Source organism: Erpetoichthys calabaricus, chromosome 17 (genome assembly GCF_900747795.2).
Source record: "Erpetoichthys calabaricus chromosome 17, fErpCal1.3, whole genome shotgun sequence".
Lineage (NCBI taxonomy): Eukaryota > Metazoa > Chordata > Cladistia > Polypteriformes > Polypteridae > Erpetoichthys > Erpetoichthys calabaricus.
Genome location: NC_041410.2, coordinates 24,743,804 through 24,771,135, shown reverse-complemented (window position 1 = coordinate 24,771,135; position 27,332 = coordinate 24,743,804). Strand labels below are relative to the sequence as shown.

At 41.2% G+C, this 27,332-nt stretch overlaps 1 protein-coding gene across 2 annotated transcripts in view; it reads left to right on the top strand.

The window, feature by feature from the left end:
• Window positions 1-4,939: 4,939 nt before the first annotated feature.
• Window positions 4,940-27,332, top strand: part of aplp1 (amyloid beta (A4) precursor-like protein 1) — a 240,709-nt gene continuing 218,316 nt past the window's right edge. For both annotated transcript variants that reach the window (XM_028823632.2, XM_028823631.2), the window contains exon 1: window positions 4,940-5,128. In XM_028823632.2, the coding sequence (XP_028679465.1) occupies window positions 5,063-5,128 (66 nt within the window). In that variant the 5' untranslated portion in view covers window positions 4,940-5,062. The remainder of the gene's footprint in view (window positions 5,129-27,332) is intronic.

Sequence of the window (27,332 nt, the reverse complement as noted above, 5' to 3'; positions counted from 1 at the left end):
GAAGCCCGTTGTAGCCTTCCTTGCCATTAACGTATGTCTGAGACGGGAGGTGTTTCGTTTTGAATCCGTGCCTGTTGCGATGCAGCACTTTGATTGATAGTTTGCGTCATGTGGATCTAGGATATAGATTTGTGCATATTTGCGTTGTTGATTTGTTTCAGGGTGCACTGTTCCAATGCGATGCAGTATTTGTGCACATATGCGAAAGCAGTATGGGCCATTGCCTTTTGGTGGCCTGATATTTACTCCGGTAAATGCAAAAGCAAATGAACTATTGTAGGATCTAATGCAGTTCATAAAGTTTTTACTTTTAGGTACATCGTTAGTTAGAAGCTTTAGTTGAGCTTTGCGTTTTTGGAGTCGAGACATTTTTTCTTTTAGAAATATGGATAAGTAATAAGGAGTATTGCACTCACTGTTAATATGGAGCCTTTTCTGCGGTTGAACGGTTAATAGTGCCTTATTGTAATGAGATCCACCTATGCTGCATAGCCGTCTATTTTGTTGTTTCTTTCGTGTTCGTGTGTTTGTTCCTGTTATCCTTTCCTTTTCGTTTTGTACCCGTGACCGTGTATTCATGACTTGTTTCTTTCTCAGCATGCGAAATATGGATAAGTAATAAGGAGGATCGCAGTCACTGTTAATAAGTTTCCTTTTCTGCAGTTGAACGGTTAATAGTGCTTTATTGTAAGGAGATCCACCAATGCTGACACCTATGCTGTCTAGTGTGAAGGTGTTGATGTTCACTTTAGAATATGTGGCTTTGGGTGTCACTTCTTATGGATGTGTGTGTGTGTTTGGGTTGAGGATTGTTGTCGCACGAGCGTCTTCTTTCTTTTTGTGTTCCTGTGTCTTGTTGAATCCCCCTCTTTGTGTGTGTCCCGTCCCTTGCTTGTAGGGTCTGTAGGGTGGTTTTGTGTTCTTTTTTTGTGTTCCATGGGCTTGTTGAATCCCCCTCTTGGTGTGTGTCCCGTCCGGTGCCTGTAGGGGGGGGGGTGTCTTGCTGTTGTGAGCGAGCCTCTTTTTTTTTTTTTTTTTTTTTTTTGGGTCTAGTCTCGTGTGCAATGTGTTTCGTGCTTTGCCTGTGTTTGACTACTTTTTTATGTGCCTTTCCCTTTTTTCGGTGCTCGTTGCGCCTCATTTCTCCATTTTTCCTGTGCTCACTCCTTTTTTCTGTGGTCTTGTCCGCCTCTCGCGGCCCCTCATCCGCCTCTCTCGCCCTCTTTTGTCCGCCTTTCTCGGCTCCTCAGCCGACTCTCGCGGACTCTTTTTGCGCCTGCGCAGTACGTCTTTTTGCAGCTACGGACCATTGCCAGATGTGCCTGCGTCCATCATCCGGTTTAGCATTCTCGGTTAGTAATATGGATTGTTAGATTCTCAAAGCTAGAGCCTAAAGAATACAAACATCAATACAATCAGATGCTAGCAACCTACACTGGTCAATGCTCTGTGAGTTTGGCCTTCCTGCGCTTGATTATTGGTGTGATCACCAGCCTAAAAAGGCTGTTGAGATAGAGAACACCACTGAATGTACAATATGTGAACACTGATCGTATCAACTGGACGTCATTTTCCATGACAGAAGCAAGAGACAATGTCTACTCATCAATGTAGCCATAGATGACATGAACATCTCAGTCAAAGCATATTGATTGGATGCCATTCGCCATGACAGAAGCAGGATACAATGTCTACTCATTGATGTAGCTGTTCCAGGTTATGTGAACGTCTGATTCAAAGAGGTTGAAAAACTCAACAAATATAAAGGCCTTGAGATTGAGAATCTCGAATGTGAAACACAAAAGCTTGCATGATTACAGTCATAATTGAATCACTTAGAACTGATCAACTAGGTCCCTAAAAATATCTCAAAGAACTGCCAGGTAAAGTAAGTGCTGCCCAGATGCAGAAGATCTTCCCCTTCAGAACTGCGCACATCTCTATATATACAGTATAATATCTGAAGTCTGTCTGTCTGCTTTTCACGAGAGAATTACTTAACCGATTTAAATCAGTTTTTTTTCTATAATTTGCTTGAGCATTCTGGTTGATTTTCATTGCACTAACTATTATAGTTTGGTTGCGGAACCGATTTATTCATGTGAATCTGAGAGAGACGCAGCAGGCTGAGGCGAGGCAGGACTTCAGGGGTAGGGAGCTCACGCTCCAGCCTCCATTCGAGTCGCTCTACCTCTCGGCACGTGTTGGAGCGTACCTTGCCTCAGTTTAGCTAGTGACACCTGTTTGTTCAGCTGACATTATCATCTAAAGATAGTTAAAGAGTAATGTTTGACATTTTTGAGAGAGATCAGAGCTACGTGTGTTTTAGAGGGTACCTACTCACTGGCAGAGATATCACGGCCATGTGCTTTTCTCCCCATGCTGAGGACTCTCTTCCATCAGAGCTGAACACGATCAGATACAGTGGTAACGTTTGACTTTGGAGCGTACCTACCTTCCACTTGGCCAGGGATACCTTGCCAACTTTTTACATTTTTGGCAAAGAGATCACAGCTACATTCTCGCCCCAATAGCAAAACCAAAAATATTGTATATCAAGAGGCCCTCAGATATGAAAGCTATCAATATAAATTCTTCTCAATACAAATTACTACATTTTTTAAAAATTTGTTAATGATTTTTAAAACTTTGTCCTGTTTCACTACTACGCTGGGGACAGCTACTTCATAAAGGCCTAAGCCACTGGATAATAAGACCTAAGGCACCTGGTAGATTCCTGGTAAAAAGCAACAGGCAAAAAGTGAGAAAAAAAGAAGACGATAATAATAAAAATAATAATAATAATAATGACAGACAGACAGACAGACAGACAGACAGACAGACAGACAGACAGACAGACAGACAGATAGATAGATAGATAGATAGATAGATAGATAGATAGATAGATAGATAGATAGATAGATAGATAGATAGATAGATAGATAGATAGATAGATAGATACATTATTAATCCCAAGGGGAACTTCACATACTCCAGCAGCAGCATACTGATACAAAAACAATATTAAATTAAAGAGTAATAAAAATGCAGGTAAAAACAGACAATAACTTTGAATAATGTTAACATTTACCCCCCCCCGGGTTGAACTGAAGACTTGCATAGTTTGGGGGAGGAACGATCTCCTCAATCTGTCTGTGGAGCAGGACAGTGACAGCAGTCTGTCGCTGAAGCTGCTCTTCTGTCTGGAGATGACACTGTTTAGTGGATGCAGTGGATTCTCCATAATTGATAGGAGCCTGCTGCGCGCCCATCGCTCTGCCACGGATGTCAAACTGTCCAGCTCCATGCCAACAATAGAGCCTGTCTTCCTCACCAGTTTGTCCAGGCATGAGGTGTCCTTCTTCTTTATGCTGCCTCCCCAGCACACCACTGCGTAGAAGAGGGTGTTCGCCACAACCGTCTGGTAAAACATCTACAGCATCTTATTGCAGATGTTGAAGGACTCCAGTCTTCTAAGGAAGTATAGCCGGCTCTGTCCTCTATTGCACAGAGCATCAGTATTGGCAGTCCAGTCCAATTTATCATCCAGCTGCACTCCCAGGTATTTATAGGTCTGTACCCTCTGCACACAGTCACCTCTGATGATCACGGGGTCCAGGAGGGGCCTGGGCCTCCTAAAATCCACCACCAGCTCTTTGGTTTTGCTGGTCTTTAGTTGTAGGTAGTTTGAGTCGCACCATTTAACAAAGTCCTTGATGAGGTTCCTATACTCCTCCTCCTGCCCACTCCTGATGCAGCCCACGATAGCATTGTCGTCAGTGAACTTTTGCACGTGGCAGGACTCCGAGTTGTATTGGAAGTCCGATGTATATAGGCTGAACAGGACCGGAGAAAGTACAGTCCCCTGCGGCACTCCTGTGTTGCTGACCACAATGTCAGACCTGCAGTTCCCGAGACGCACATACTGAGGTCTGTCCACGATCCATGCCACTAGGTATGAATCTGCTCCCATCTCTGTCAGCTTGTCCCTAAGGAGCAGAGGTTGGATGGTGCTGAATAATATAAAATCAACCTTTAGACTTGTAGACCTTGGAGCTATTTTATTAGTGGAATAAGTATTGCAAACAGAGAATGAAGAAAATATAAGTACAAACAGGAAAGCTTGACTTGGACAAAGAACATTTACCTACTGAATCAGTGTATTATAAAAGCCCATCTGTTGTTTTAAGGGATTTAGGTAAAATATTTTAAAAACTTACTACAAACCCGCTGTTTAAACGTTCATACAGTAGAAAAAGAAAATATGCAAAGTGCTTGTCTGCAGTGACCACACTGCAATGATTTAAGCGTAGCGTGGAGCGCAGGCTTCTACTGTATGCACTGATTGCATTAATAAAAAAAAAAAAGACAGCGCTAACAAATTCTAACGAGCTCATGCAAGGAAAACCGGGAATCCAGAAGCAGCTCATTTACTGCGTGTCACTGTTACTAGTGCCACTAATACTTCACAAGTGCAGGTGTTTTCGGGTTTTTGTTTAATCATTGCTGCGGGATATTCCAGTGACTTACTGCCAATATCGCGTAGTTTTCGCAGGGCAGTGCCGCTCGTTCAGTCCGTTTGGGGCCCACAGTCCATCCATCAGACCACTAAATTTATTTTGTTAATTTGTATTTATCAGTTAGAAGGAGCCGGGTGTAACATATGGGCCCAGCCCTAGACGGGACAGCTGTACTAGTGCTTAGGACCTGTCTTAGCTCTAATGCAGTTTTGCTAATAAAGCAATTTGAATGGAAAGGTTGATGGCATTTTTTGGGGGGGCGGGGGACTTGACGCGTGAACAGGGTTTCTTACTGTAGGCTTCTGCAGAGCAACTCGTTAGCATCAGGCTGAAGCAAAGCCACTGGATTGGAGAGCCGACTGTAGATGGTGTGCGAGTGCGAATCTGTGAGTGTGGGTGTGTGTGAGCGAGCGAGCGAGAGAGAGAGAGAGAGGGAGAGAGGGAGAGAGGGAGTGAAGGCTGTGTATGTACAGAATCAGCCAGTCACTATTACACTGCAGACGCTGACATCGAGACGGGACTGGGAGAACTGGGAACCAAACATGGGACGCTCTGCTCTCTGCCTCATTCTCACATTGCTTTGCCATTGCGCCTGGGGATATATTGAGGTAAGTGTGGGCAACGTCTGTTAAATTGAAAACAGAAAAGAAAGAAAGAAAGACGCCGGGGGGTTGACGACGGTGAATTGCAGTCAGGTCAGAGGGAGTCTGAGCGTGAGAAGTGCGCACCTCGGCTGGAGAGAGCTGAAGGTGGGGTTGGTTTTGAAAATGGCAAGGTGTTGTTTTATTGACTTCACTTTCTGCGGCATTAGCGCACGATCGCAGTGCCGTCTGCCCCAGATTTGTACGGACACGAGGTGGGCAGTGAGGAGCTGTCAGCTGTCGCAATTGGTTTTGTGCTTTCCATCTTTGTCCGAGGGGACATTGACATCATGCGTCATAATCGACCGATCTCATGAAGTAACAGTCACCTTTGTGATGCCTGCGTATCTTAGCAATATTTTTGAGACGTGCCTGTGCTATATTTGCACGATTTTACTTTTATTGTTTTGATAGGTCAAAAGGTTTGCGGTCATTTCAGTAGCCAGCGACCCAACACCCCAATCTGCAGTGTGTGAGATTAACCTCTTCTCATATGTAGCTGAAGGGTGGCGATGAATCAAATAGTCACTTATTGTTATTATTATTATGATGATGTCAAATTGATTTAAATATGTTTTGCTAAAGGCCATCTCAGCTGTCCTTGTAGCAGGAATAGTTCCTGTCATTCATCCAGGGTTATTGGTCATCATTCTGTTTCACTTTGGGCGTATTTACTTGCAGACAGATAATACAATTGTATATTGTGGTTGGGGTGAATCCTGAAATCATTTCTGCGTATGGCAGTTTGGATGTCGCAGCCCGTGAAAAAAGCTGAGAGTCACCATTAGGCCATCTTCTTAATCACACCATGAGGCGACCTGGCATTTAATTATATTAATTGTCTGGTGTCAGATAAATCTCCTGTCTTGAAGTAAATATATTGAGTTTCTTAGCTGGTGGCTGCTGTGAGTGGAGGAGGGCTGTGGTCTGCAACATGGAGTGCTGAAGGCTAAAATTCCAGAACAGAACATTTTTCCCAGCAACCCCCCCCCCCCCCCCCCCCCCCCCCACCCTCCAAAAAAGTGACCCTTTTAATATCTGTTGGGTTTTTGTCATTGCCAATAATGCCACCTGTGAGCAGACAATGGATTATTTTCATTTAAAAAAAAGAAATCACAGCACAGGAATCCTAAATCGAAGAATGCGCCCTTGTAAAATATTTACCCCGTTTCCATTTTTAATACGGTTGCCTCATGTATCCCCAAGGTTAATGGATGCCATTTGGTATGCTTACACCTACTTCACTAAATTTCTAACCTTGAAGAACACCCTCAGTTGTGCCTTTTGGTTACGTTACAGACGATAAGGTGGGCAGGTTAATGGCTGAAGCTAAACCTCTTAATTTGCTGCTGGTTTGTTTAATTGACACTGTGAACAAATTAAAATGGGGTCAAATGGTGGAGCCAGAATGACCTAAAAATGGTGAGGGATCATTTCAAACAGAACAATGCCAGCGACTCTAAAGGGTGAAAACACGTGCAGGCTGCCTAGCAAAGCCGTTGTGTTTATTTTCAGCAAGTAATTCACACATTTACAATATTCATTCCCTTAATCTTAACATGTGAATTATTTAAATTACATATGTCGTGTTTATTATCGGGCTTTGCGTTGCACCGTCTAAGACGTTATCAACAGTGACTCTGAAGAAGTGCTTAGACACATTTCAAGGGAAACGTATTAAACGGGAATGCCAAGTTAATTTGCTGAATGGCTTTGGATAATTTGTCAGTAAGTCTGCCTTGACTAGACACCCTCAATACAGAGAATTAGAGCAGAGGGATGGAGTTAAAGCTGAAGCTACCAGGAGGACTAACAAAATGCAAGGTAGTTGAATTTACGCAAAGAAAAGCCCGAGGAAAGGTACTTTGAAACACAGCTTGGCTTTGATGTAAATGTAAGCACGGAGTCCGCCCAAAGCCTGTTTCCTATTTGCGGACACCTTGTTTTGGACGATGTGAGCTGCTTGCTACGGTTCATTTAACCTTTCTGACTGGTGTGTGATGATGGAGCATTGATTCTACTCTGAAAGAAAGAGGCCCCCCCTGCCGCTCCAGCTTTGTCTGAACAGTGTTGCCAGTGTGCTTTAATTCCTGGGACATGAAGCTTTCTTTTTTTGTTTTTGGAAAACATCCCACAGATTATACAGATAGTCCTTTATGCGTGTTCAGCGCTGCTCTTATTTTCGCCTCGACCGCTTGACACCTGCAGTCTCCTCCTCAGCTGTCCTGCACCCTGCTTTAAAGATCTGCCTCCTCTCCGATTGTTATCCAGAAGCGAGCAGGGTCATGTGAACCCGGAGCCTATCCCGGCAGGCTCAAGGGCGTAAGGTGCAATGGCAGGCCGGGCAGGATGCCAGCCCATTGCTAACAAGGCTCACACACACATTCACACACTGGAGCCATTGAGAATAAAAATGGACAGTGTGAGGAAACTGACGCTCCCAGGGAAAGAAAAGACCCCAGAGCTATCAGCACAGTAGCACACTCTTGGTGTTATTTATTTATTTCAGATTGTATCTCCAGAGAGGCCACATTTCCGAATCATAAAGATTTCCCTTTCTGTTTCCTATGTCCATTCTTATCTTCAGGAGCATTTGGCATTTTGTATTATTAAGTGGGAAAGCCAAAGGAAAGTCACTTAATCGATACATTTGTTTAAGTACGTTTCATCATTCAGGTCCCTAGACACCTCCTGCCCCATTACCTGATCAAAGACTTAAGGCAGAGTAGCACTGCAGCCTAATGAGCGAGTGACAACATCATTTCAGAGCTGTGGTCATCTGATCGGTCAACCTGCTGGTTATTTTTAGCATGTGATGCTCATCTTTGTTCAATCCACAGAAATAGGCACTTGGTGTTATCCAGCCATCTTTTCAGTTACACATCATGCGTGTTATCCTTCCAGCCCTCCATCCATTTACTAGTCCTACTTACCCAGTCGAGGCTCACAGGAAGCTGGCACCGGGTGGAAGGTGGCAACCGACTCTGGAGAGAAGTCTAGTCACACGTTCACCCACACTGCCTGAAAGCGGGCCGGTGTTGGTGATATATTATAATGACAGGAAACTTGTCAGTGTTTGATCTGATTGCTCCCTTATTCTGATAAACAGTTTTCTGTGTTGTGCATTGACACTTGGAATCGGCTAAGCTGCCAAACAATTATTAGAGAGCGCTTCGATTAAAGCTCCACAGCTGTTAAAGTGAGCAGCGTTAAAAGCTCCGTACACAACTTCCTGTTTTCTCTCCAAAGTTAACTCCCCAATCTGCTGCACATCCTTTATCCAAGCAGATTGCGCTCTTTGCCACAGGTAATGTAATGTCTTCTGGCAGCTGAAAGGCCTTCATTGCGCATGCTGGCATGCATAATAAAAAAAGCGTTGAGCCGTTATCAAGAGGAGAACAGAAATTCTAATTTTTTTACTGGGATCCCAAGGGCGACAGCTGGAATCTCCTGAAAGATGCAGCCATCCTTTTCCAGTGAAGACAAATTGCTTTCGCACAAATGCTTTTCTAATGTGCCTCCTTTCCTACAAGGCACCAGCCTGTTCCAGAATTTAAACATTTATTTGTATATAAAAATACAGATGGAGGGCACTGTGATGGTGCCATTTTCCTTGTATCTGCAAGAGTTCTTCTGTGGCTACTCCTGTTTTCCTCCCACATCTCCAAGATGTGTATGCTCAATTAATCAGTAATTAATTAGTGATTCTAAATTGGCTCTTCCCACTGTAGGTGTATGTGTGGGTCCTGCCTTGCACTCTGTGCATCCAAGATAGGCTTGTGGTCCCCCGTGACCCTGAATTGGATTATGCCAGTTTGAGAAGGCTGTGTTGTGTACAGTAATATAACTGGAGGACAGCTTGGTGGCATAGTAGTTAGTGCTCCTGTCTCACAGATCCAGTTACTTAGATTTAATTCCCATCCCAATCCATGTCTGCTTATAGATGGTGTGTTCTTTCTTGGCTTACATGAGCTTTTCCTGACTATTTCAATTTCAACCCACGTACTAAAGGTTGCATGTGTGGTTAACTGGCGGCTTGAAACTGGCACAGTATGGGGGTTTGTGTCAAGGCTAATGAGTGTGCCTTATGAGACACCACTGTCCTGTCAGGGGTTGGTCCCAGAATGCTTCAGGTGCTTCTCACTTTCACAGTTCTAAAATTACATTGGAGTGGTTCAGTAAATGAAGGGATAGGCAAATACTGTGGAAATTCAGAACCCCGTAGACTTTATTCATATGTTATCACTATTCAGTTTCACATGGAGTTGGACTCTGTAACAGCATTATAGGATAAAAGGCAGGAAGCAGCCTTAGATTTGAGTCTTAAGACAGCATCCATGTCACCACAGTAATTAGAAATGCTGCCCCATGGCTCTAGGGACCTCAATTCAATTTTCTGGCCTGGCCAGTGTCTGTGAGGAGTTTGCATGCTCTTCCTTTATGTGCATGCAGGACGTGTTTGTTATCTAATCTGCCATTCTAAATGAACCATTATTTCTCTGAATACTCTGGTATTGTCCCCCACACTCCAGACAGCTTCATGGTAGGTTAAACAGTGACTTTAAATTAGGCTGTTACGAGTGAGTGTCAGTGTGTGCCGAGTGGGCTGTACATTACATCCAGGTTTAGTTCCTGCCTTTCATGTGATTCTGAGCAGGGTAGACTACGACTCCCTGTAACCCTGTAAAGGAATATTTGTGCTCTGAAAATGGAACACATTACATAATATTGTCAGGCCTGCTTAATCCAGTTCAGGGTATCTGGAAATGGAGGGGTGGAGCCTATCCCAGTGGCCATTCTTCACAGAGCACACTTCTGTACATGACCACAGAGCCATTTTAGAACTGCCAGTTTATCTGACATACATGTCTTTGAGCCTTGGAAGCAATGCTGGAATTTCAGGAGAACATGGCAAAGAACGTGCAAACTCCACACAGACAATAACCCAGATGAGATTAAAGCTTAGTTTTCTGGAGCTGTGACAAGCAGTGTGAGTCAGTATTAACATCCCATCTCCTGGTATCTCCTGGTATCTTCTCCTTGCTCTTGAGACTGTGCTGGGAAATTCAGCAAACCTTCTTGTGATGGCGCGTATGGATGTGCTTATCATGGTGGAGTTGGACTACTTGTGCAACCTGAATTGGTTGCAGGTACCACCTCTTGCTACCAGTAGTGACAAGGACACCAGCAAAACACAAAAATAGAGAAGAATCAGTCAGGGAGAATAAGAAGAGAGCAACTATCTGTGGATACCACCTGCACAACCTTTCCCTTCTTGGTGGTTGTCTTCCTGTTGCCTCTCTAGTGCACTATCTATCTATCTATCTATCTATCTATCTATCTATCTATCTATCTATCTATCTATCTATCTATCTATCTATCTATCTATCTATCTATCTATCTATCTATCTATCTATCTATCTATACTTTAGAAAAAGATGGTCACAATGTCAAAATGCTTGGGCATAAGTCTAGTAGCCCCATTTAATGCCAGTTTTGAATTAAATGTTCAAACAATACAAAATACAAAAAGGAAGGACCGAAGTTCCTCAGGTACTCTACAGTATTCACAGTAATCAAAACTGGGCTGCTTCCTGTCTCTGTGGTAGCTGGGTCTGAAATGAATGGCCACTTCCAATTGTCCTTTACTTTAAATAAGGGACGCACCGGAAAGGGCATTTTTTATAGTGCCTTTCATATCTATCTATCTATCTATCTATCTATCTATCTATCTATCTATCTATCTATCTATCTATCTATCTATCTATCTATCTATCTATCTATCTATCTATCTATCTATCTATCTATCTATCTATCTATCTGTCTTATATAGTGCCTTTCATATCTATCTATCTATCTATCTATCTATCTATCTATCTATCTATCTATCTATCTATCTATCTATCTATCTATCATATAGTGCCTTTCATATCTATCTATCTATCTATCTATCTATCTATCTATCTATCTATCTATCTATCTATCTATCTATCTATCTATCTATCTATCTATCTATCTATCTATCTATCTATCTATCTATCTATACTTTAGAAAAAGAAGGTCACAATGTCAACAATCAACATGGCAGAAGTGATATGAGTATTTCTTTGAAAAAAAGGCAAAAAGAGTCATCCCACCTTCATAATTACCTGACTGGAGCCAGTAGCACATTCGTAGGGCTTGCGTGTGTGACAACACATATTTATACACACCACACATGCACACACTGTCGCAGGTGGCTAGGGGGGGCGACCTGGCCGGGCGGCTATGGGGACCACGGGTACAGAGCATAGGGGCCCATGGTCCCCATAGCCACCAGGGCGGTTGCCCCCATGTGGTCTGGGGAAGGCGTAAGCCCTCCTCCAGTCCTCTGGGGTGTCCCAGCCGGGTCGCCCCCCACAGCCACCTGCGACAACACACACACACACACACACACACACATATATATATATATATATATATATATATATATATATATATATATATATATATATACACACACACACACACATATATATATATACTGTATATATATATATATATTTAGTGGAAAATAATAGGGGCCGTACTGCTCCCCAACAGGCAGACCAGAGAAGTGAAAGAGCAGCAAACTTTTTATTCCTTTTCTTGCCCTTTTTAGCACACAGTACACAAATCACCAACAAATAAGCTCAGTCCCTTCTCTCTCTTTTCGTCTTCACTTTTTTGCTCTCTCTCTCTCTCTCTCTTTGTTTCTCTTCTCTGCCGCTTCCACTCCTCTCCCAGCAAGCATTGTCCTCAACCTCCTGACTCTGGCTCTCGGAGTAATGTCTGCTGGCTTGTTTTATAAGGCACCCAGATGTGCCCCTGGAGCAGCCCTTCCAGGTGTGAATAGGGGCTCAGCAGCAGCTGCAGCACCCCTTGGTGGCTCCCCTGGATCCCAACAGGGCTGTATGCAACCTGGCCATCCACCACTATATATATATATATATATATATATATATATATATATATATATATATATATATATATATATATATTCACGGCATTCGTAGTCCGTGTCACAATCTGATTGTATGGGTGGTTACCTACCAGGTAACGCTTGTGGTTGGCCAGCAATCTGCTAACATCCGCCACGGTGTCCTCAGTTTGTGAGGAGCAGATCATAGAATGGTTGAAATAGTTTACTGTCAAATAAATGCAAAGAGTACACGACACATGTTTCGCCCTCATTCTGGGCTCCCCGATCTACATGCTGTCAAATAAACGAACCACACGCCGTGGCGCAACGTTAGGGGTATCGCCTCTGGCGCTGACGTCCGAGGTTCGATTCCCGAGAGGGAGTGCAGTGGAGTGTGTACACCTGATGAGCCCAGAATGAGGGCGAAACATGTGTCGTGTACTCTTTGCATTTATTTGACAGTAAAACTATATATATATATATATATATATATATATATATATATATATATATAACAAAATATATGCTGTAAGATAAACCAGACAGGTTGGGCAACAAAGAGTTGGGGTACCACCCCATTTAATAAGTATTTGACAAAGGCATACTTGGGTGCTAAAAGCAGCTTGCTGCTGATTTTTCCTCTGATGCTGGTCCTCAAAGAATGTCCCCTTTTGATTGTTTTGGGATCTTTATAGTGCCAATCCAGTAGGGCCGGGGCAGGGCCTCTTTGGATAAATTAGAAACTAAATGACTTGTGAGCCTCTGAATGGCTTGTGAAAAATGAGATACTGTTAATGAGAGCATCCCCTCACTGCTTGGGGTGGTATTGCCTGCCTTTTCAGAGCCCTGAAGATGTCCCCTGAGCATACGTGCTACAGTATATATATTGTATGAGAGAGAGAAAAACACAATGGTTAGCGCAGCTGTGTGAAATATAGGTGTATACATGTATACAGTATGGATATATAATATGTGTATATGTGTGTGTGTTTGTGTGTGTACATATATACATACATATATACATATATACTGTACATACACATACAGAGACAGGTAGATATAGAGTATACTGTATATAAATAAAGATGTAATACACAGTGCAGTTTCCTGCCAATGCCGGCGCCCTCAGCTCTTCCTGTGACCGTGTGGGTTTGCTCACACATCCTTGAGACATAAATGAACTGGTTTCTCTAGTATGGTGTGGTATGAATGAGGAATGGTGTTTGCATGAAGGTCATTCAGTGTACATTCCTACCTTACACTTAGTAGTTCCAAGATTGATTCCAGCGCCCCCTGACCCTGAACTACATGAAAGAGAAAACGAATGAATGAATGAATGGATTGCAATATATATATTTAGTATATATTTATTTTTTCCACTGTTGGCATACTTGTCTATATAGACATCAGTGATTCACCCAGCTTATGAGCCATCCATACTGACAGTTCCAAACTGAAATATCAAAAATGGTTATAGGAACAACAGAGGACTTTTTGTGTGTCAGTCAGTCTTTATTTTATACAGTCTAGCACCTTTCAAAGTGTACAGTATCTGAAGGGGGGGGGGGGCACCAATAAAAAAAATCCAAGTGAAAAAGTGAAATTCTACATACATTAACTAAAAGAAAAGATAAATCACACAAACCTTAGAATCAGTGACCAAACAACCGTGGCTGCCCTGATCGGCGCCATCATCAGCTACTGTTTGCAAAAAATAAAATACTCTACAACAAATTAATTGTTCATAAGATTTGACAGAAAGCCCAGGAGTACGGTAAGTACATAAAAGTAAATTAGTAAATAGAGTAAATATAGATTTAGCTCTCTCAGAATACAACAAAGAAAAATGAGGTTTTCTGTAACGATTTAAGTGTTAAGACTGATGGCACCTCTTAAAATGATACCCCCTTCAGCGTGGGCTTGCTGACTATTTTGAGCGCCTCAGATGACTTGTATTCAGCCGTCCTTATGCTTTGCTTGCTTCCCCTCTTGACAGTTATGGCTGGGCTGTAGAAGTCTGGGTTCTTTGTAATGATACTTTGACTGAGTAGTGAGTCTCGATTGCAGACCAGGCCTGTTTTTAAAGATCCAACGAGTGTCCTGTGGCCCACATAAGGTGTCATTATTGGCCAGAGCTGTTGTCAGTGTTACCCAACTGCAGAGCTACATAGCCATACGCCACCACAGGTCTATGCCAGTATATCTAGACCAGAAGTTTTAGGACGAGAGTAGATTTTAGGTGTGAGCACTTTGAGTAGTGAGAAAAGCGCTATATAAGTGTAAGGAATTATTATTAATTATTAGCATAGTTAGCATGTAGTAAAAATGGTTAGGATTAGGGGGTTACCCAACATTAGGGGTTAGTGTTGTTAACGTTAAGTTTGGTGTTATTAGCGTGTCAATCAATTTGACTTGTGTTGACCTATAACCTTCTGTCATCAAACTGCTAGTCTAGACATGTGATGATGTCAGTTCTGTCCTGAAACCACTGGTGCAGACCTGTGGTGCTGTATATTGCTGCATCTCTGCCGGTGGATACATCTCTACTAAATGGAACATAACAGAGACCTGTACATTGCAGTTATCATTCCAACAGGTGGTGCATTACAAACATTTCTGATAATGCATTTTACCAGTACAAATGTTTGTGATGTAACATCTGTTAGAAAGACAGTTACAGTGCATTTTATTACCACATGCGTTACAAAATACATTCCAAAAGATCCTGTACTGCTAACATTAACACTGAGGTCTACTTTGTTTGTTAGATTTACGCAGCTAGAGTGATTTGAAGGCGATGTCCACACTCTTACGTTTTCTTTAAATGAAATGATCTACGTCCACACCAGCGTTTTCACATTGTTTACAAAATAATTCAGTCACTAAAAAGACCAAAAACATTTATGACATAGTCATCCACCTACATTGACTGTTTTTCATCAAGAGCAAACATAGACATCTTAAAAAAAACAGCAATCCTTGAAGGGATGGTAACTCCGGGGGCTACAGGATTTATCACAAAATTGTAGTGATCTGTAAATTATTTGCCTTTTCTGCATGTACAGTATGCAGCATTCAAACTGTACAGAACACATTTTAGATACATCCAAGTAAGTAACACTACAAGCACCATGGAAAGCGACTCTTATACAGTATATCTTCTACTAGTCGTCCCCCGCGGCTCCGCCAGTATAGTAGTGAAACAGGACAAACTTTAAAAATCAATAAACAAAAAGGTATTGGTAGCTAAGCAGAGGCAAGGTACACTCCAAAACACAGAGGCACACCGGCCCCCCACTCCTGACGTCACACTTCCCCCCTCCCCTTGACCTGCAGCCTCTGTCTCGGATTAGCGCAAACATATCTCTCCTGCAAGTGAACTATGATTCTTACCGCGACGAGAGAAGTTGCAAAATCTTCCGGAATGTTCAGACGTATTCTAGAAAAAACCCGATCTAAATCCATTAAGTAATTCTCTTGTTCGCTAGCTAAGTGGATGTAAGATAAGCCCCCAGGCTGGCACATAAGGAGGGCCCTGCGTCTCTCTCAGATTCGTGTAAATAAATCGGTACCACAAGCGAACTATGATACTTAGCGTGGCGACAGAAGTTGCAAAATCAACCAGAATGTTCAAGCAAATTCTAGAAAAAAATTTGATCTTAATCCGTATAGTTCTCCTGTGAAAAGCAGACAGACAGATAGACAGACAGAGATTGGATTTTATATATAGAGAGTTGTCGGAATATGTTTTTCTTCTGTGAAGGGTAACCAATCAGGGAATGAGATGTTGTAATGAACAGGATTCAATCAGGGAAAGACCATGAAATAGGTACAAACAAATCAGAGTGCAAGCAGAGTCTATGTTTTCAAAAAACTGCGTTTTTGCACATCCACACCATAATGCTGAGAAATGTACATTCTGGAGAGCGTAATCATTTTTGGGGGTTGAATGCACCAGGGTAGTGTGGACAAAAGGAGATAACAGAGAGTAATGTCTGTGTTTTAAATGAAAACTTAACAGTGTGGATGGGGTCTAAATGTGAGGTATTTTACTAAACAGAAGCTCACTTGCTGTCCACACTCATAGAACGAACTTATTAAAGCAGCTTCACTTTTAATTTCAGTGCTAGTCTGACGCTTAACCTCAAGGAACACTAAAACGTCATTACTGTAATGCTAAAAAAAATAAAAAACAAAGCCAAAAACAAAAACTGGATTTGACATCAGTCAATTGCGTCATTTAGAGTGAAAATGAGCTGATTTCGATCAGTGTCTGATCGATCTGAGTATCACTTCAGAAAACTCAATTCAAGTTTGATACGCTCTTAGTTTTAAGAATGTGTATTATATTCGAGGTGGTGCAGTGGTAGTGCTGCTGCCTTGCAGTAAGGAGACCTGGGTTCACTTCCCGGGTCCACCCTGCATGGAGTTTGCATTTTCTCCCCGTGTCTGTGCGGGTTTTCTCCCACAGTATAAGACTTGTGGGTTAGGTGCATTGGCCTAAATTGTCCTTGGTGTGTGGTGTGTGTGTGTGCCCTGCGGTGGGCTGGCGCCCTGCCTGGGGTTTGTTCCTGCCTTGTGCCCTGTGTTGGCTGGGATTGGCTCCAGCAGATCTCCGTGACCCTGTGTTAGGATATAACGGGTTGGAGAATGACTGACATTATATTTGAGAGGAAGTTGAATTTTTTTGGATATCCAGCCCCTCATACAAAGTGTTTAGGAAGTGGCTTGAAGAACAACCTGACAATTCTTCATCTTGAGTCATCTATTATGAGTGGTCAGATTGCAGTCAACAGTCCTTTTAGTTGTGGTCTACAGCTGGGGCCTTCACTTTCTTCAGCCCACCATATATTACTGCCATTGCCATTGTAGTTCTCACTTGCTTATTCCTGAATCTTGATTATCTTTCTCACTCCCATGCACGTTTCTATGTGATTTGCCGAAGTAAAAGCTAATCTGAGCTGATGGACTGTATGCTCCTGAGCACTATAAAATTCCCCAAACTTGGAACATTAAGGTTTAAATGACCTTCCGTTCTAAAATATTTTTTCTTCATGTTTTTCTGCTGTAGATTTTCATTTGAAGTGTAACAGATTATCACTTCAATGCGCCTGACTGTGACTCAGCAGTGAGAGGTTGGCGGTAGCTGCACGATGTGACTGCCATTGTTGGCAGTTGACTTCAGGATGTGTTGGCAGGCATACACTTGGTTGAGGTGGGCAACGGAATGCAGTTCTTACTAATGCGTCTTCGTCCTTTTATAAATCTCCTCACTTTTAGATGTGAGTACATCTAGTCGCTCTGTGTGATGCTGACTGGTTTCTCTAGTGGACCACGTCACCTTTAGGGTGTTACCATCCATCCCACTGTTATCACCCTGAACCCTGGTTAGGTTCATGGCATGGAGAAGCTCTTGATGAGTATGAAATATTTTGAAAAATTTGGTAATCCTCATATTGCTGAATAAACAAAACCTTTCATGAGTTTTCATTCTGTTTGTCGTTAAAGCCTGCATCCAGCTGTTTAAAACTAACAATAAGAAACTCATGGAAAATTTGTAATGGATTATGAAGCATGATATTTCTTTCCATTTTGGGTGTTAGGATTATTTATCGTCTTATAGAGATGAACATGTCATTAAGATCTATCATTAACCAAACAGTCCACCCTTTGAACAACGGATTATATGGAGGAGGCAGTGGCAATTGCTCTAAAAGTCTGTTGTTCGCAACGTTTTATATTTTCATATACTGTATGCATGTTTTCATTTTTTCCACTTTTTTTAAATAAAAAACAATATTTCTTATCTGCCGTCTTTTGTTTCTGAAGTCAGTTGTTCTGGTGCCTTTTGTCTCGCTAATAAACTGCACTGGATTGTAATCACTGAGCGAATTTATTGATAGAAAAAAGATGAAATGATAAGAAACAGAAGTGTGTAGGTGTGCCATCCTCATTGAAAACATGCGCAGGACCCAATCAGTGCTCTAAAATGTAAAGAAGTCTTCAGGAAGATGATGAAAAGCTGGAGGCGTAAGGTAAGTGTTTCTACATTTGCTGATTTCACTTTACGACGGAGTTGCTTACCTCAATCTGCTATGCTATTTTCTCAGAAACAGACTGACTGTGAATAGTAGGGTGAAGCTGTAACAGACAGCAGATACAAGGTGTAAATGGATGGACACTAGGTGGCACTATTGCCCCTTTTAAACCCAACAGACAAATGTTCTGGACACAGGCTAAAAGCACCAAGAAGTATTTTATTATTTTTTTCTTCCCACACAGTGCCTCCAAAGCACCAAGTTCAGCAATAAAGCACAATATTCGTCTCCTTCACACTGCCCATCAAGCCTTGTCCATCTCCTCCCGACTCAGGCTCGCCTGCTGGGTCCTTTATATAGTGCCTGACCTGGAAGTGCTTCTGTTCTTCCTTCTACGTGACTTGCCAGCACTCTCAGATGGAGAGCTCAGATTCTTTAGTCATCCCGGAAGTACTTTGGGGCTCCTGTCCACGTGATCCATTAGTACTTCTGGACTATAGGGAAAGTACGACTCTCCCGGCCCTTCAACAGCTCCCCCTGGTGGCACCCACGGCACCCAACAGGGCTGTGAAGCCGTTCTCCAAGTCCCAGGATGCCCTACAGGAATCCGGGGCACCACTATACTCCAGGGGAGCTGCCATCTAGCGTCTTGGGGGAGGCAGTGGCCAAACGTTGCTGCCTTCCCTCATCTTTTCCTTCTAGGGGCATCCCGGCCGAGTTGAGCTGCCAGCCGTCCATCACAAAGGATTAACTTGACTTACAGTACTTGTAGGCAGATAGCTGTAAATGCTCTGACAGATTTAACCTGAGACAGTACCACACTAAGTAGTTAGTGACATTCATTTGTTCAAAATGAATACGATGACACAGTCATTACTTGGATTGATGGAGTTCATGCATTCCGATCCAAGGTGATCATGAACACTGTGCACAGTACAGGAGTCGTGTTCACCAGCCCACAGTTAGATTGCGCCCACGCTTCAGCCAAATGTGACTCGATTCTGATTTTTTGACTATTATGTGACACGGATCTGATTTTTTTTTAAAAACAGTATGAACAAAAACTAAATTGGATGACATTTTCTATTAACAGATTTTTTATTAGGCTGTACTAAAATATGTGACTCCCATGCAATCTTCTTCTGTGAGCTTGAATCACAATTGTGTGGTTATTTGCATACCATCTTGTAGAAATACCAAATGCCAATCCTTCTAATTGAAATAATAAGCATAATTACTAGAGGGGGGCAGCACGGTGGTGCAGTGGGTAACGTTGCTGCCTTGCAGTTAGGAGACCCGGGTCCGCTTCCCGGGTCATCCCTGCGTGGAGTTTGCATGTTCTCCCCGTGTCTGCGTGGGTTTCCTCCGTGTGCTCCAGTTTCCTCTCACAGTCCAAAGACATGCAGGTTAGGTGCATTGGTGATACTAAATTGTCCCTAGTGTGTGCTTGATGTGTGTATGTGTCTGTGTCTGTGTGTGCCCTGTGGTGGGCTGGCACCCTGCCCGGGGTTTGTTTCCTGCCTTGCGCCCTGTGTTGGCTGGGATTGGCTCCAACAGACCCCCGTGACCCTGTAGTTAGGATATAGTGGGTTGGCTAATGGATGGATGGATAGATTACTGGAGGGACAATGAATGGGAATATGACTCCTGTGAAAGGTACCCTGCAAACTGTGGAAATACTCAATACTTTTGAAAGCCCAGGAAGAAACCTAAAGGTCATTTCCTTGAGGTAGCCACTCGTAGTCCAGCACTACAGTATAGTATAAGGACTTGCATGGCGAGTAGTCAATCAAACATACTGTTGAGTCAGCAATGCTAAACAATTTGGACAGTGTGTGGCATTCTGCTCCTGTCACCAGCCGGGAGAGTTCAATTGCTGCTTGTTTTCTGATAGAGATGAGAGGCCTAAGTATTTTTACTGGGAGAGGCCTGGAAACAGACTTTGACATAAGTGTCAGGATCAGGCCTTTAGTTTTGATTATTTTTAAGTCCTCTGTGGTCTCTAAACATTTTGAGACTTTGATATGAGGGTTTTAGAGGTCAAAGAATCTCGTGAGCAATTTGGTTTTTGTAGTTCATACAATGATATTCTTCAACAATGCCTTTTTTTTCTTTATTATGAAAGTTTTTTTGTCAGTGGATCTATGCTGTATGTGAAGTGTGCTGTACATGACATTTAAAGGTATACACGTGAAGCCGTGCACTTCCTGATTGCCCAAGATTCGATTCTTCCAAAACACCTTTGCATTCATTTTTTGGTGTGACTGAATTTCTAGTTATAAACAATCTCTCCCTACTTTTTGACTACAGTTTAAAATTTGTCTCTGGTTAAGCGCTCCTTGTTTAGGTTATCAAACTTTCCCATACTGTTTCCTGATTACAATTGAAATTGAACCATCAGTGGTGTGCTGGGGAGGCAGCATTAAGAAGAAAGACACCTCACGCCTGGACAAACTGGTGAGGAAGGCAGGCTCTATTGTTGGCATGGAGCTAGACAGTTTGACATCTGTGGCAGAGCGACGGGCGCTCAGCAGGCTCCTATCAATTATGAAAAATCCACTGCATCCACTAAACAGTATCATCTCTAGACAGAGGAGCAGCTTCAGCGACAGACTGCTGTCACTGTCCTGCTCCACTGACAGACTGAGGAGATCGTTCCCCCCCCAAACTATGCGACTCTTCAGTTCCACCCAGGTGGGTAAACGTTAACATTATATAAAGTTATTGTCTGTTTTTTACCTGGATTATTATCAATCTTTAATTTAATATTGTTTTTTGTATCAGTAAGGTGCTGCTGGAGTATGTTAATTTCCCCTTGGGATTAATAAAGTATCTATCTATCTATCTATCTATCTATCTATCTATCTATCTATCTATCTATCTATCTATCTATCTATCTATCTATCTATCTATCTATCTATCTATCTATCTATCTATCTATCTATCTATCTATCTATCTATCTATCTAAGTGCTATTTCCCTAACCTTCCGTCTTTCTGGTTCTAAACCCTCGTTTAAAGCTTTTGTCTTAGTGACATCTCCTGCTTCCAAATTCTCTGAAACGCTGCTGCCACCTTATGCAGTCAGTATAATAAGTATTTGAGCCTTCCCGTGGATATTCTGAAATTTTTACATCATTGCTTCTTATCAAAGTTGTCCCAGCTCCTCTTTCAAGTCCACATATTTCTATGAACAGAGATGGCAGTGATAACCGCATTCAAGGCAACAGCTACAATCTTTCATTTTTGATTTCCCTCTCTTGCCGTCATGAGCTGATGAGTTTGCACACATACTCTACCAAAGCTGGTTTACAAATTAGCAGCGGCCAAGTTGTTTATGTTCATGGTGGTTGTTGTGATGTGAAATTTTGCATACAAGTTGATAAATATTTTGTATGTCTTTATTTGTAACTTTGGCAAAGCAATGTAATATTAGTATTTCATTAGTAAGTAGCATTCATGTTTACCCCCCTAGGACTAAGTCAGGATAGTGAATTTTACGACAGGGTTGGGGGAAGTGCGTCAAACAAGTTTGGTGAATATTTCTCTGCTGGAGTTTCTCAGTCAACCCCACAGGAAAGCCAGACTGCCTAATTGCCAAGTTTTACCTTACCATATGGTTTGGAGGGCAGGTGTGAAGGTGTTCTGTCCCCCATTGGTCTGAAGTATGGCTGTTTGGAACTGGCTTGTATCAGAAGCCTTTTAAGTATCATGACACCCTATTGGCTCTAGAGGTTGGACAGGAAACCTATAAATTTCCTTGCTTTACCCAGCTCTCTCTTTCTTACCAAACTGATGAAAGACCATCTCACACACCATGAATTGAAAAAGGACAACACAACACATTGAAGTGCACAGCACAGCAGCCATATTGAGACAGGCATGTGGCCTGTTCTGAAGAAAGCTGACCACAAATGAGGACTTAACTAGAGACATTTTAAGTAACTAACAAGTCTGTGTGCCGCCTGAAATTACACATCAACATTTATCAGGTTGTCTGGTTGCCAATATTCAAATGTACTTTGCATATTGTTATTATGTATGATTATTATTCGTAATACATTATTTAAATTGTAACTTAACTCCTGCTTGTCTTGTACTACACCTAATTTCCTGAGGTTATAGATGTAGAAGGGAAGGTGGGGAGAAGTTATATGGTACAATACCTTATAAACAGTGGTAAGTCTGTGAGATTTGAGGCATTCTGACAAAGGCTACATATTAATAATACAAATATCACTCTTCCAAGACAAAACAGTGGTGTAATAGGTTGCAGCTGTCTGTTTGTTAATTTTGCACATGAGGCCCACATTCAGAATAGATGTCTGTAAACATTAATATTGGATTTTTGTCACATGAAAAAATTAATTTGCACAGACAGAGAAAAATTTGCATACATTATTACAAACTTAAAAAAATAAGCCAATGTCACATTACGGAACTTCTAGTTCCTACTTGACAACAACAGTTACCAATCTTGTTGCCTGAGTATGTCAATTTGCATGACTACAAGTCACTGGGGATGTCAGATTATGCGACTGTATGACAACTTTCAAGTAGTTTCACATTTCCAAAGTATTGCAAGCTCTCCCCTTTTGCTGACAGTCAATAACGTGCTGCCTGACAGAGCTGGTGCCCATATGAAGGCTTTACAGGTACGATGAGTTCAACTGCAAATTTAAAAAAACTTAATAATTCGTACTGAGAAGAATTTATATTGATAGCTTTTGTATCTGAGGGCCTCTTGATATACAATATTTTTGGTTTTGCTATCAGGGGCGAGAATGTAGCTGTGATCCCCTTGCCATAAATGTAAAAAGTTGGCAAGGTATCTCAAGGTAACGTCCAATGTTGCCACTGTAACTGATCATGTTCAGCTCTGACGGGAGAGTGTCACCCAATCGGGGATAAGAGCATCTCTACCAATGAGCAGATGCCTCTAAAATACATGTAGGTGTGATCTCTCTCTCAAAAATGTCAAACGTTACCCTTCAAGAATCTCTAGATGATAATGTCTGCTGAATAAAGAGGTATCACTAGCTAAGCAGAGGCAAGGTACGCTCCAACACGCGGCGAGAGGTAGAGTGACTCAGATGGAGGCTGGAACGTAAGTGAGGAGGGCCCCGCCTGGCTCCCTACTCCTGACGTCCCGCCTCTCCCTTCCCTCGGCCCGCTGCCTGACTGTTGGATTTGTGTGGATAAATCAGTGCCGCAACCGAACTATAATACTTAGCACGATGAGAGAAGTCGTAAAATCAACCGGAATGTTCAAGCAAATTATAGAAAAAAATCCAATCTACATCCGTTAAGTAGCTCTCTCGTGAAAAGCAGACAGACATAGTGACAGACAGACAGACATTGGATTTTATATAGAGAGAGATATGAAAAAACATGCATCTTTAATAAAAATGTATTTTTTAAAACTACCTTAGGCCAGCATGTTATCTGCTCTGGCCTCATTGGTGGTACCAGATGACTTACGATCTCATGGAGAACCAGTGGCTTCACAGATGGTGTTAAAGTCAATTTTGAAGTTTGCCCTGTGGCGTTCATGAATTCCCAGATGTGAATTTCCTTTGCCAACCCGGTGATGCATGCGTGTAACCTGTTCTTCCACTCTGTGGTGCCAAGCAGCCGATTCATGCCTTTATCACTTGCTGGGCTGTTAACTGATGCGTTATTTGCTGGCACAGCTGCGAGTCACGGTGCGTTCAAAATTTAACGGTGTGAATTCTGACACGGCCGCATTAATCATGTGTCACATTGGCTTACTGTCATTGCAGTCGGCATTTGAATTTTTTCTGTAGGCATATCTGAGCTGAATTCATCAGAGCAGAGGTCTGCTGTCCCACTCGACATTTCCATTTTAAACATTCTCAGTATAATGGAGAGCAAAGATCTTGCAGTACTGGACTTTCCATAGCTAATTGCAGTATTTTTGCACTCTTTTCTTCACAGCAAACATTCTAATTGTTTTTCTATTTTATTTTCATTTTGAAATGCTTTCAGATATCATCTGAAAATGGAGTATGATATACATGTGTGTAGGAGTGACATGATGGCATAAAATTATCATCTTGTTGCTGTATTTGTAGCTAGTTCCATTAGTTGGGGGGGGCATACTGTCATAGTGCTTAGCATAACAGGAACAATTCCTGACTTGGTGACTACGGCGAGTATGAATGGCCTCTCTTTATTTGTTTACTTTTTTCATGCTGTACTGTCGGTTACCTCGCACATCTCAGGACTTGAGTGTTAGGCTAACCGGGGTCTCTAAATTGGCCCACGATGAGACGTTTGAGGCGTGTGCCTTGTGATGGACTGGTGTCCTGTCCGAGGTTGCTTCCTCCGTTGGCGCTGGCATTATGGAGTCAGGTCCTGCCCTGACTTTAGTTTGGATTTGAGAATTATATGCTGTGCTATTTATGTGTGTTGTGATAGTGAGACATAGCCCAACATACAGTAGATCTGAGAAATATATCTATTACTACTATAATTTTTTATCATTATACTGACTGAGTATGTCAAGCCAAACAAAGTATATTTCAAAACCACAAACGTACTTAATATATGAGTCAGAGTGTTAGTCATTTGAGTTGCTCCCATATACCCACTAAGCACATATGGCTTTTCTTTCTCTTTTTATTTATCCTTCCTCCACAACCTTATTTCACATGCCAAACTCTGGTTAGTCTTGAACCATTCTTGTTTAAATATAATAGAACCCTCATGTACAGCCAACTTGTAAAATATAATTCAGGATCTTAAAGAAGTCGTCCCTACGCCAGCGACAGATAGCCCGAGTGTGTTCTTGCCATGCATTCTACCAACACGTCACTGTCACAGGCCTACTTTTAACATACAGTCTATGAGAGAGCTAGCCTTTCTGGTGGAAATCCATGCAATGATTCAGATTATTGAAATTAACTTTAATCTAATTTACATGAAAAAATAATTCCATGAAATTAACAAAAAGGTAAAATGTGAAGTTAACATTAAAAAGTGAGAGCATATAACTAACATCAAAAAGTGATTATATGAATTTAACAAAAAGTAAAAGTGTGAAACTAACATTAAAAATGTGAAAGTATGAAATTAGCATCAAAAAGTGATTATGTGAAATTAACAAAATGCTAAAGCCTGAAATTAACATTATAAAAGTGAAGGCATGAAATCAGCATTAAAAAGTTACAGCGTAATATCAACATTAAATAGTGAAAGAATGAAATTAACATTAAAAAGTGAAATTAACTAAACATCGAACGTGTGGAATTAACATTAAAAAGTGATAGCTTGAAATTAAAAAAAAAAATGCTAAAGCCTGAAATTAACATTAAAAAAGAAGAGCTTGAAATTAATGTTAAAAAGTGAAAGAATGAAATTTATTTTAAAAATCCAGAGTTTGGAATTAGCTTTAAAAAATGAGAGAGTGAAATTATTATTGAAAAGTGAGAGCGTGAAATTGCCTTTAAAAATCAACAGCATTTAATTAACATTGAAAAGTGATTATGTGAAATTAACGAAAAGTTGAATCATGAAGTTAACATTAAAAAGTGACAGCGTAGAAATAACATCCAACAGTGATTCCGTGAAATGAGCAAAACGCTAAAGCCTGAAATTAATATTAAAAAGTGATAGCATGAAATTATCATTAAAAAGTTAAGAACGTACAATTAACATGAAAAAGTGAGAACGTGAAATTAACTAAACATCCAGAGCATGGAATTAACCTTAAAAATCGAGAGAGTGAAATTGAAAAAATGTTGAATTATGAAATTAACATTAAAAAAGTGAAAGCATTAAATTAACAGTAAAAGGAAGAGTGCAAAATTAACATTAAAAAGTGATTATGTGAAATTAACAAAATGCTAAAGCCTGAAATTAACATTAAAAAACAAATTAACGTTAAAAAGAGAGAGTGTGAAATTTACTTTAAAATTCCAATGTGTGGAATTAAATTTAAAAAGTGATAATGTGAAATTAACAAAATGTCAAAGCCTGAAATTAACATTAATAATTGGGAGTGTGCTCCCCTCGACTTTCTCGTATACTGAGATAGAGGAAAAGGTCATCAGAACCATTTAAAATGGCACAATATTTCTCAAATATCAAATGTCTTTGTTTCTTATCATAACTAATTGAGAATTTCGATACACAATCATTTATCTCTATTTATAATCAAACTTTATATTGAAATGATATTTTCGCACTTAGGGAGGTCGAAAACAGTGGTGGAATTTTTTCATGATTACATGTGCATTACGTAGATTATGTGCAAAGTAAAAAGAGTAAAGCAACATCGTGGGAAAGGCAGAGACAACATGGCACATCTTTAGAACGTTCAAGCAAAGCAAAAAAAAAAGGGGGTGCAGGATTTGCACTCAGTCAGCTGGAACTGCCTGATGGTCAAAACATCATTACAGTACTCATGTCTTACTGTATATTCTACACATAAGTAACAATAACTACAGTCGTTACGTGAATGGATTTTGCATGTTCACATTACGAGAAAAATGCATCCGCCTCTTCCCTTCGTTCATTGGTCAAGAATCTTGTCTTTAATTCAAAACCACAATCTCGTGTGGAGGGTATCCGTCAATAAGGGCGCGCACATAAAGGCGACCTTCAAAAGGGCGACCTCAATTGGGCGCCGAATAACTGCGCGCATAAATAAAGGAGTGCTTCAAAAGGGTGACGTCAATTGGGCGCAGCGAATAAAGGCAAACGCAACAAAATTACAGAAAATTTATTAGATAAAGGCAATGATTGAACGTATAAAAAGGTGAAAGCAAGAATATTAAAACATTCAATTAATTAATGCATGAACTTCTAACGAACTACTTCTAACGAACTATTACTAAAGCTCTCTATATTTCGTTGTTTTCAAAGTTACAGAAAATTCGATTAAGGCAATGACTGAATATATTTTGTTGTTTTCAGAATTACAGAAAATTAGATTAAGGCAATGACTGACTGTATAAAAAGGTGAAAGCAAGTTACACTTGAAGCTGTAGATTATGTGCAATGCCACGTAGATATTCGAGATGCGGTCTATTAGCATAATCAAGGAAAATTAATTTAATTCGCTCCGAAGGTCATCCTTTTGAAGCGCTCCTTTATTTGCGCACGCATTTATTCGGCGCTCAATTGAGGTCGTCCTTTTGAAGATCGCTTTTATTTATGTGCGCTTTTAT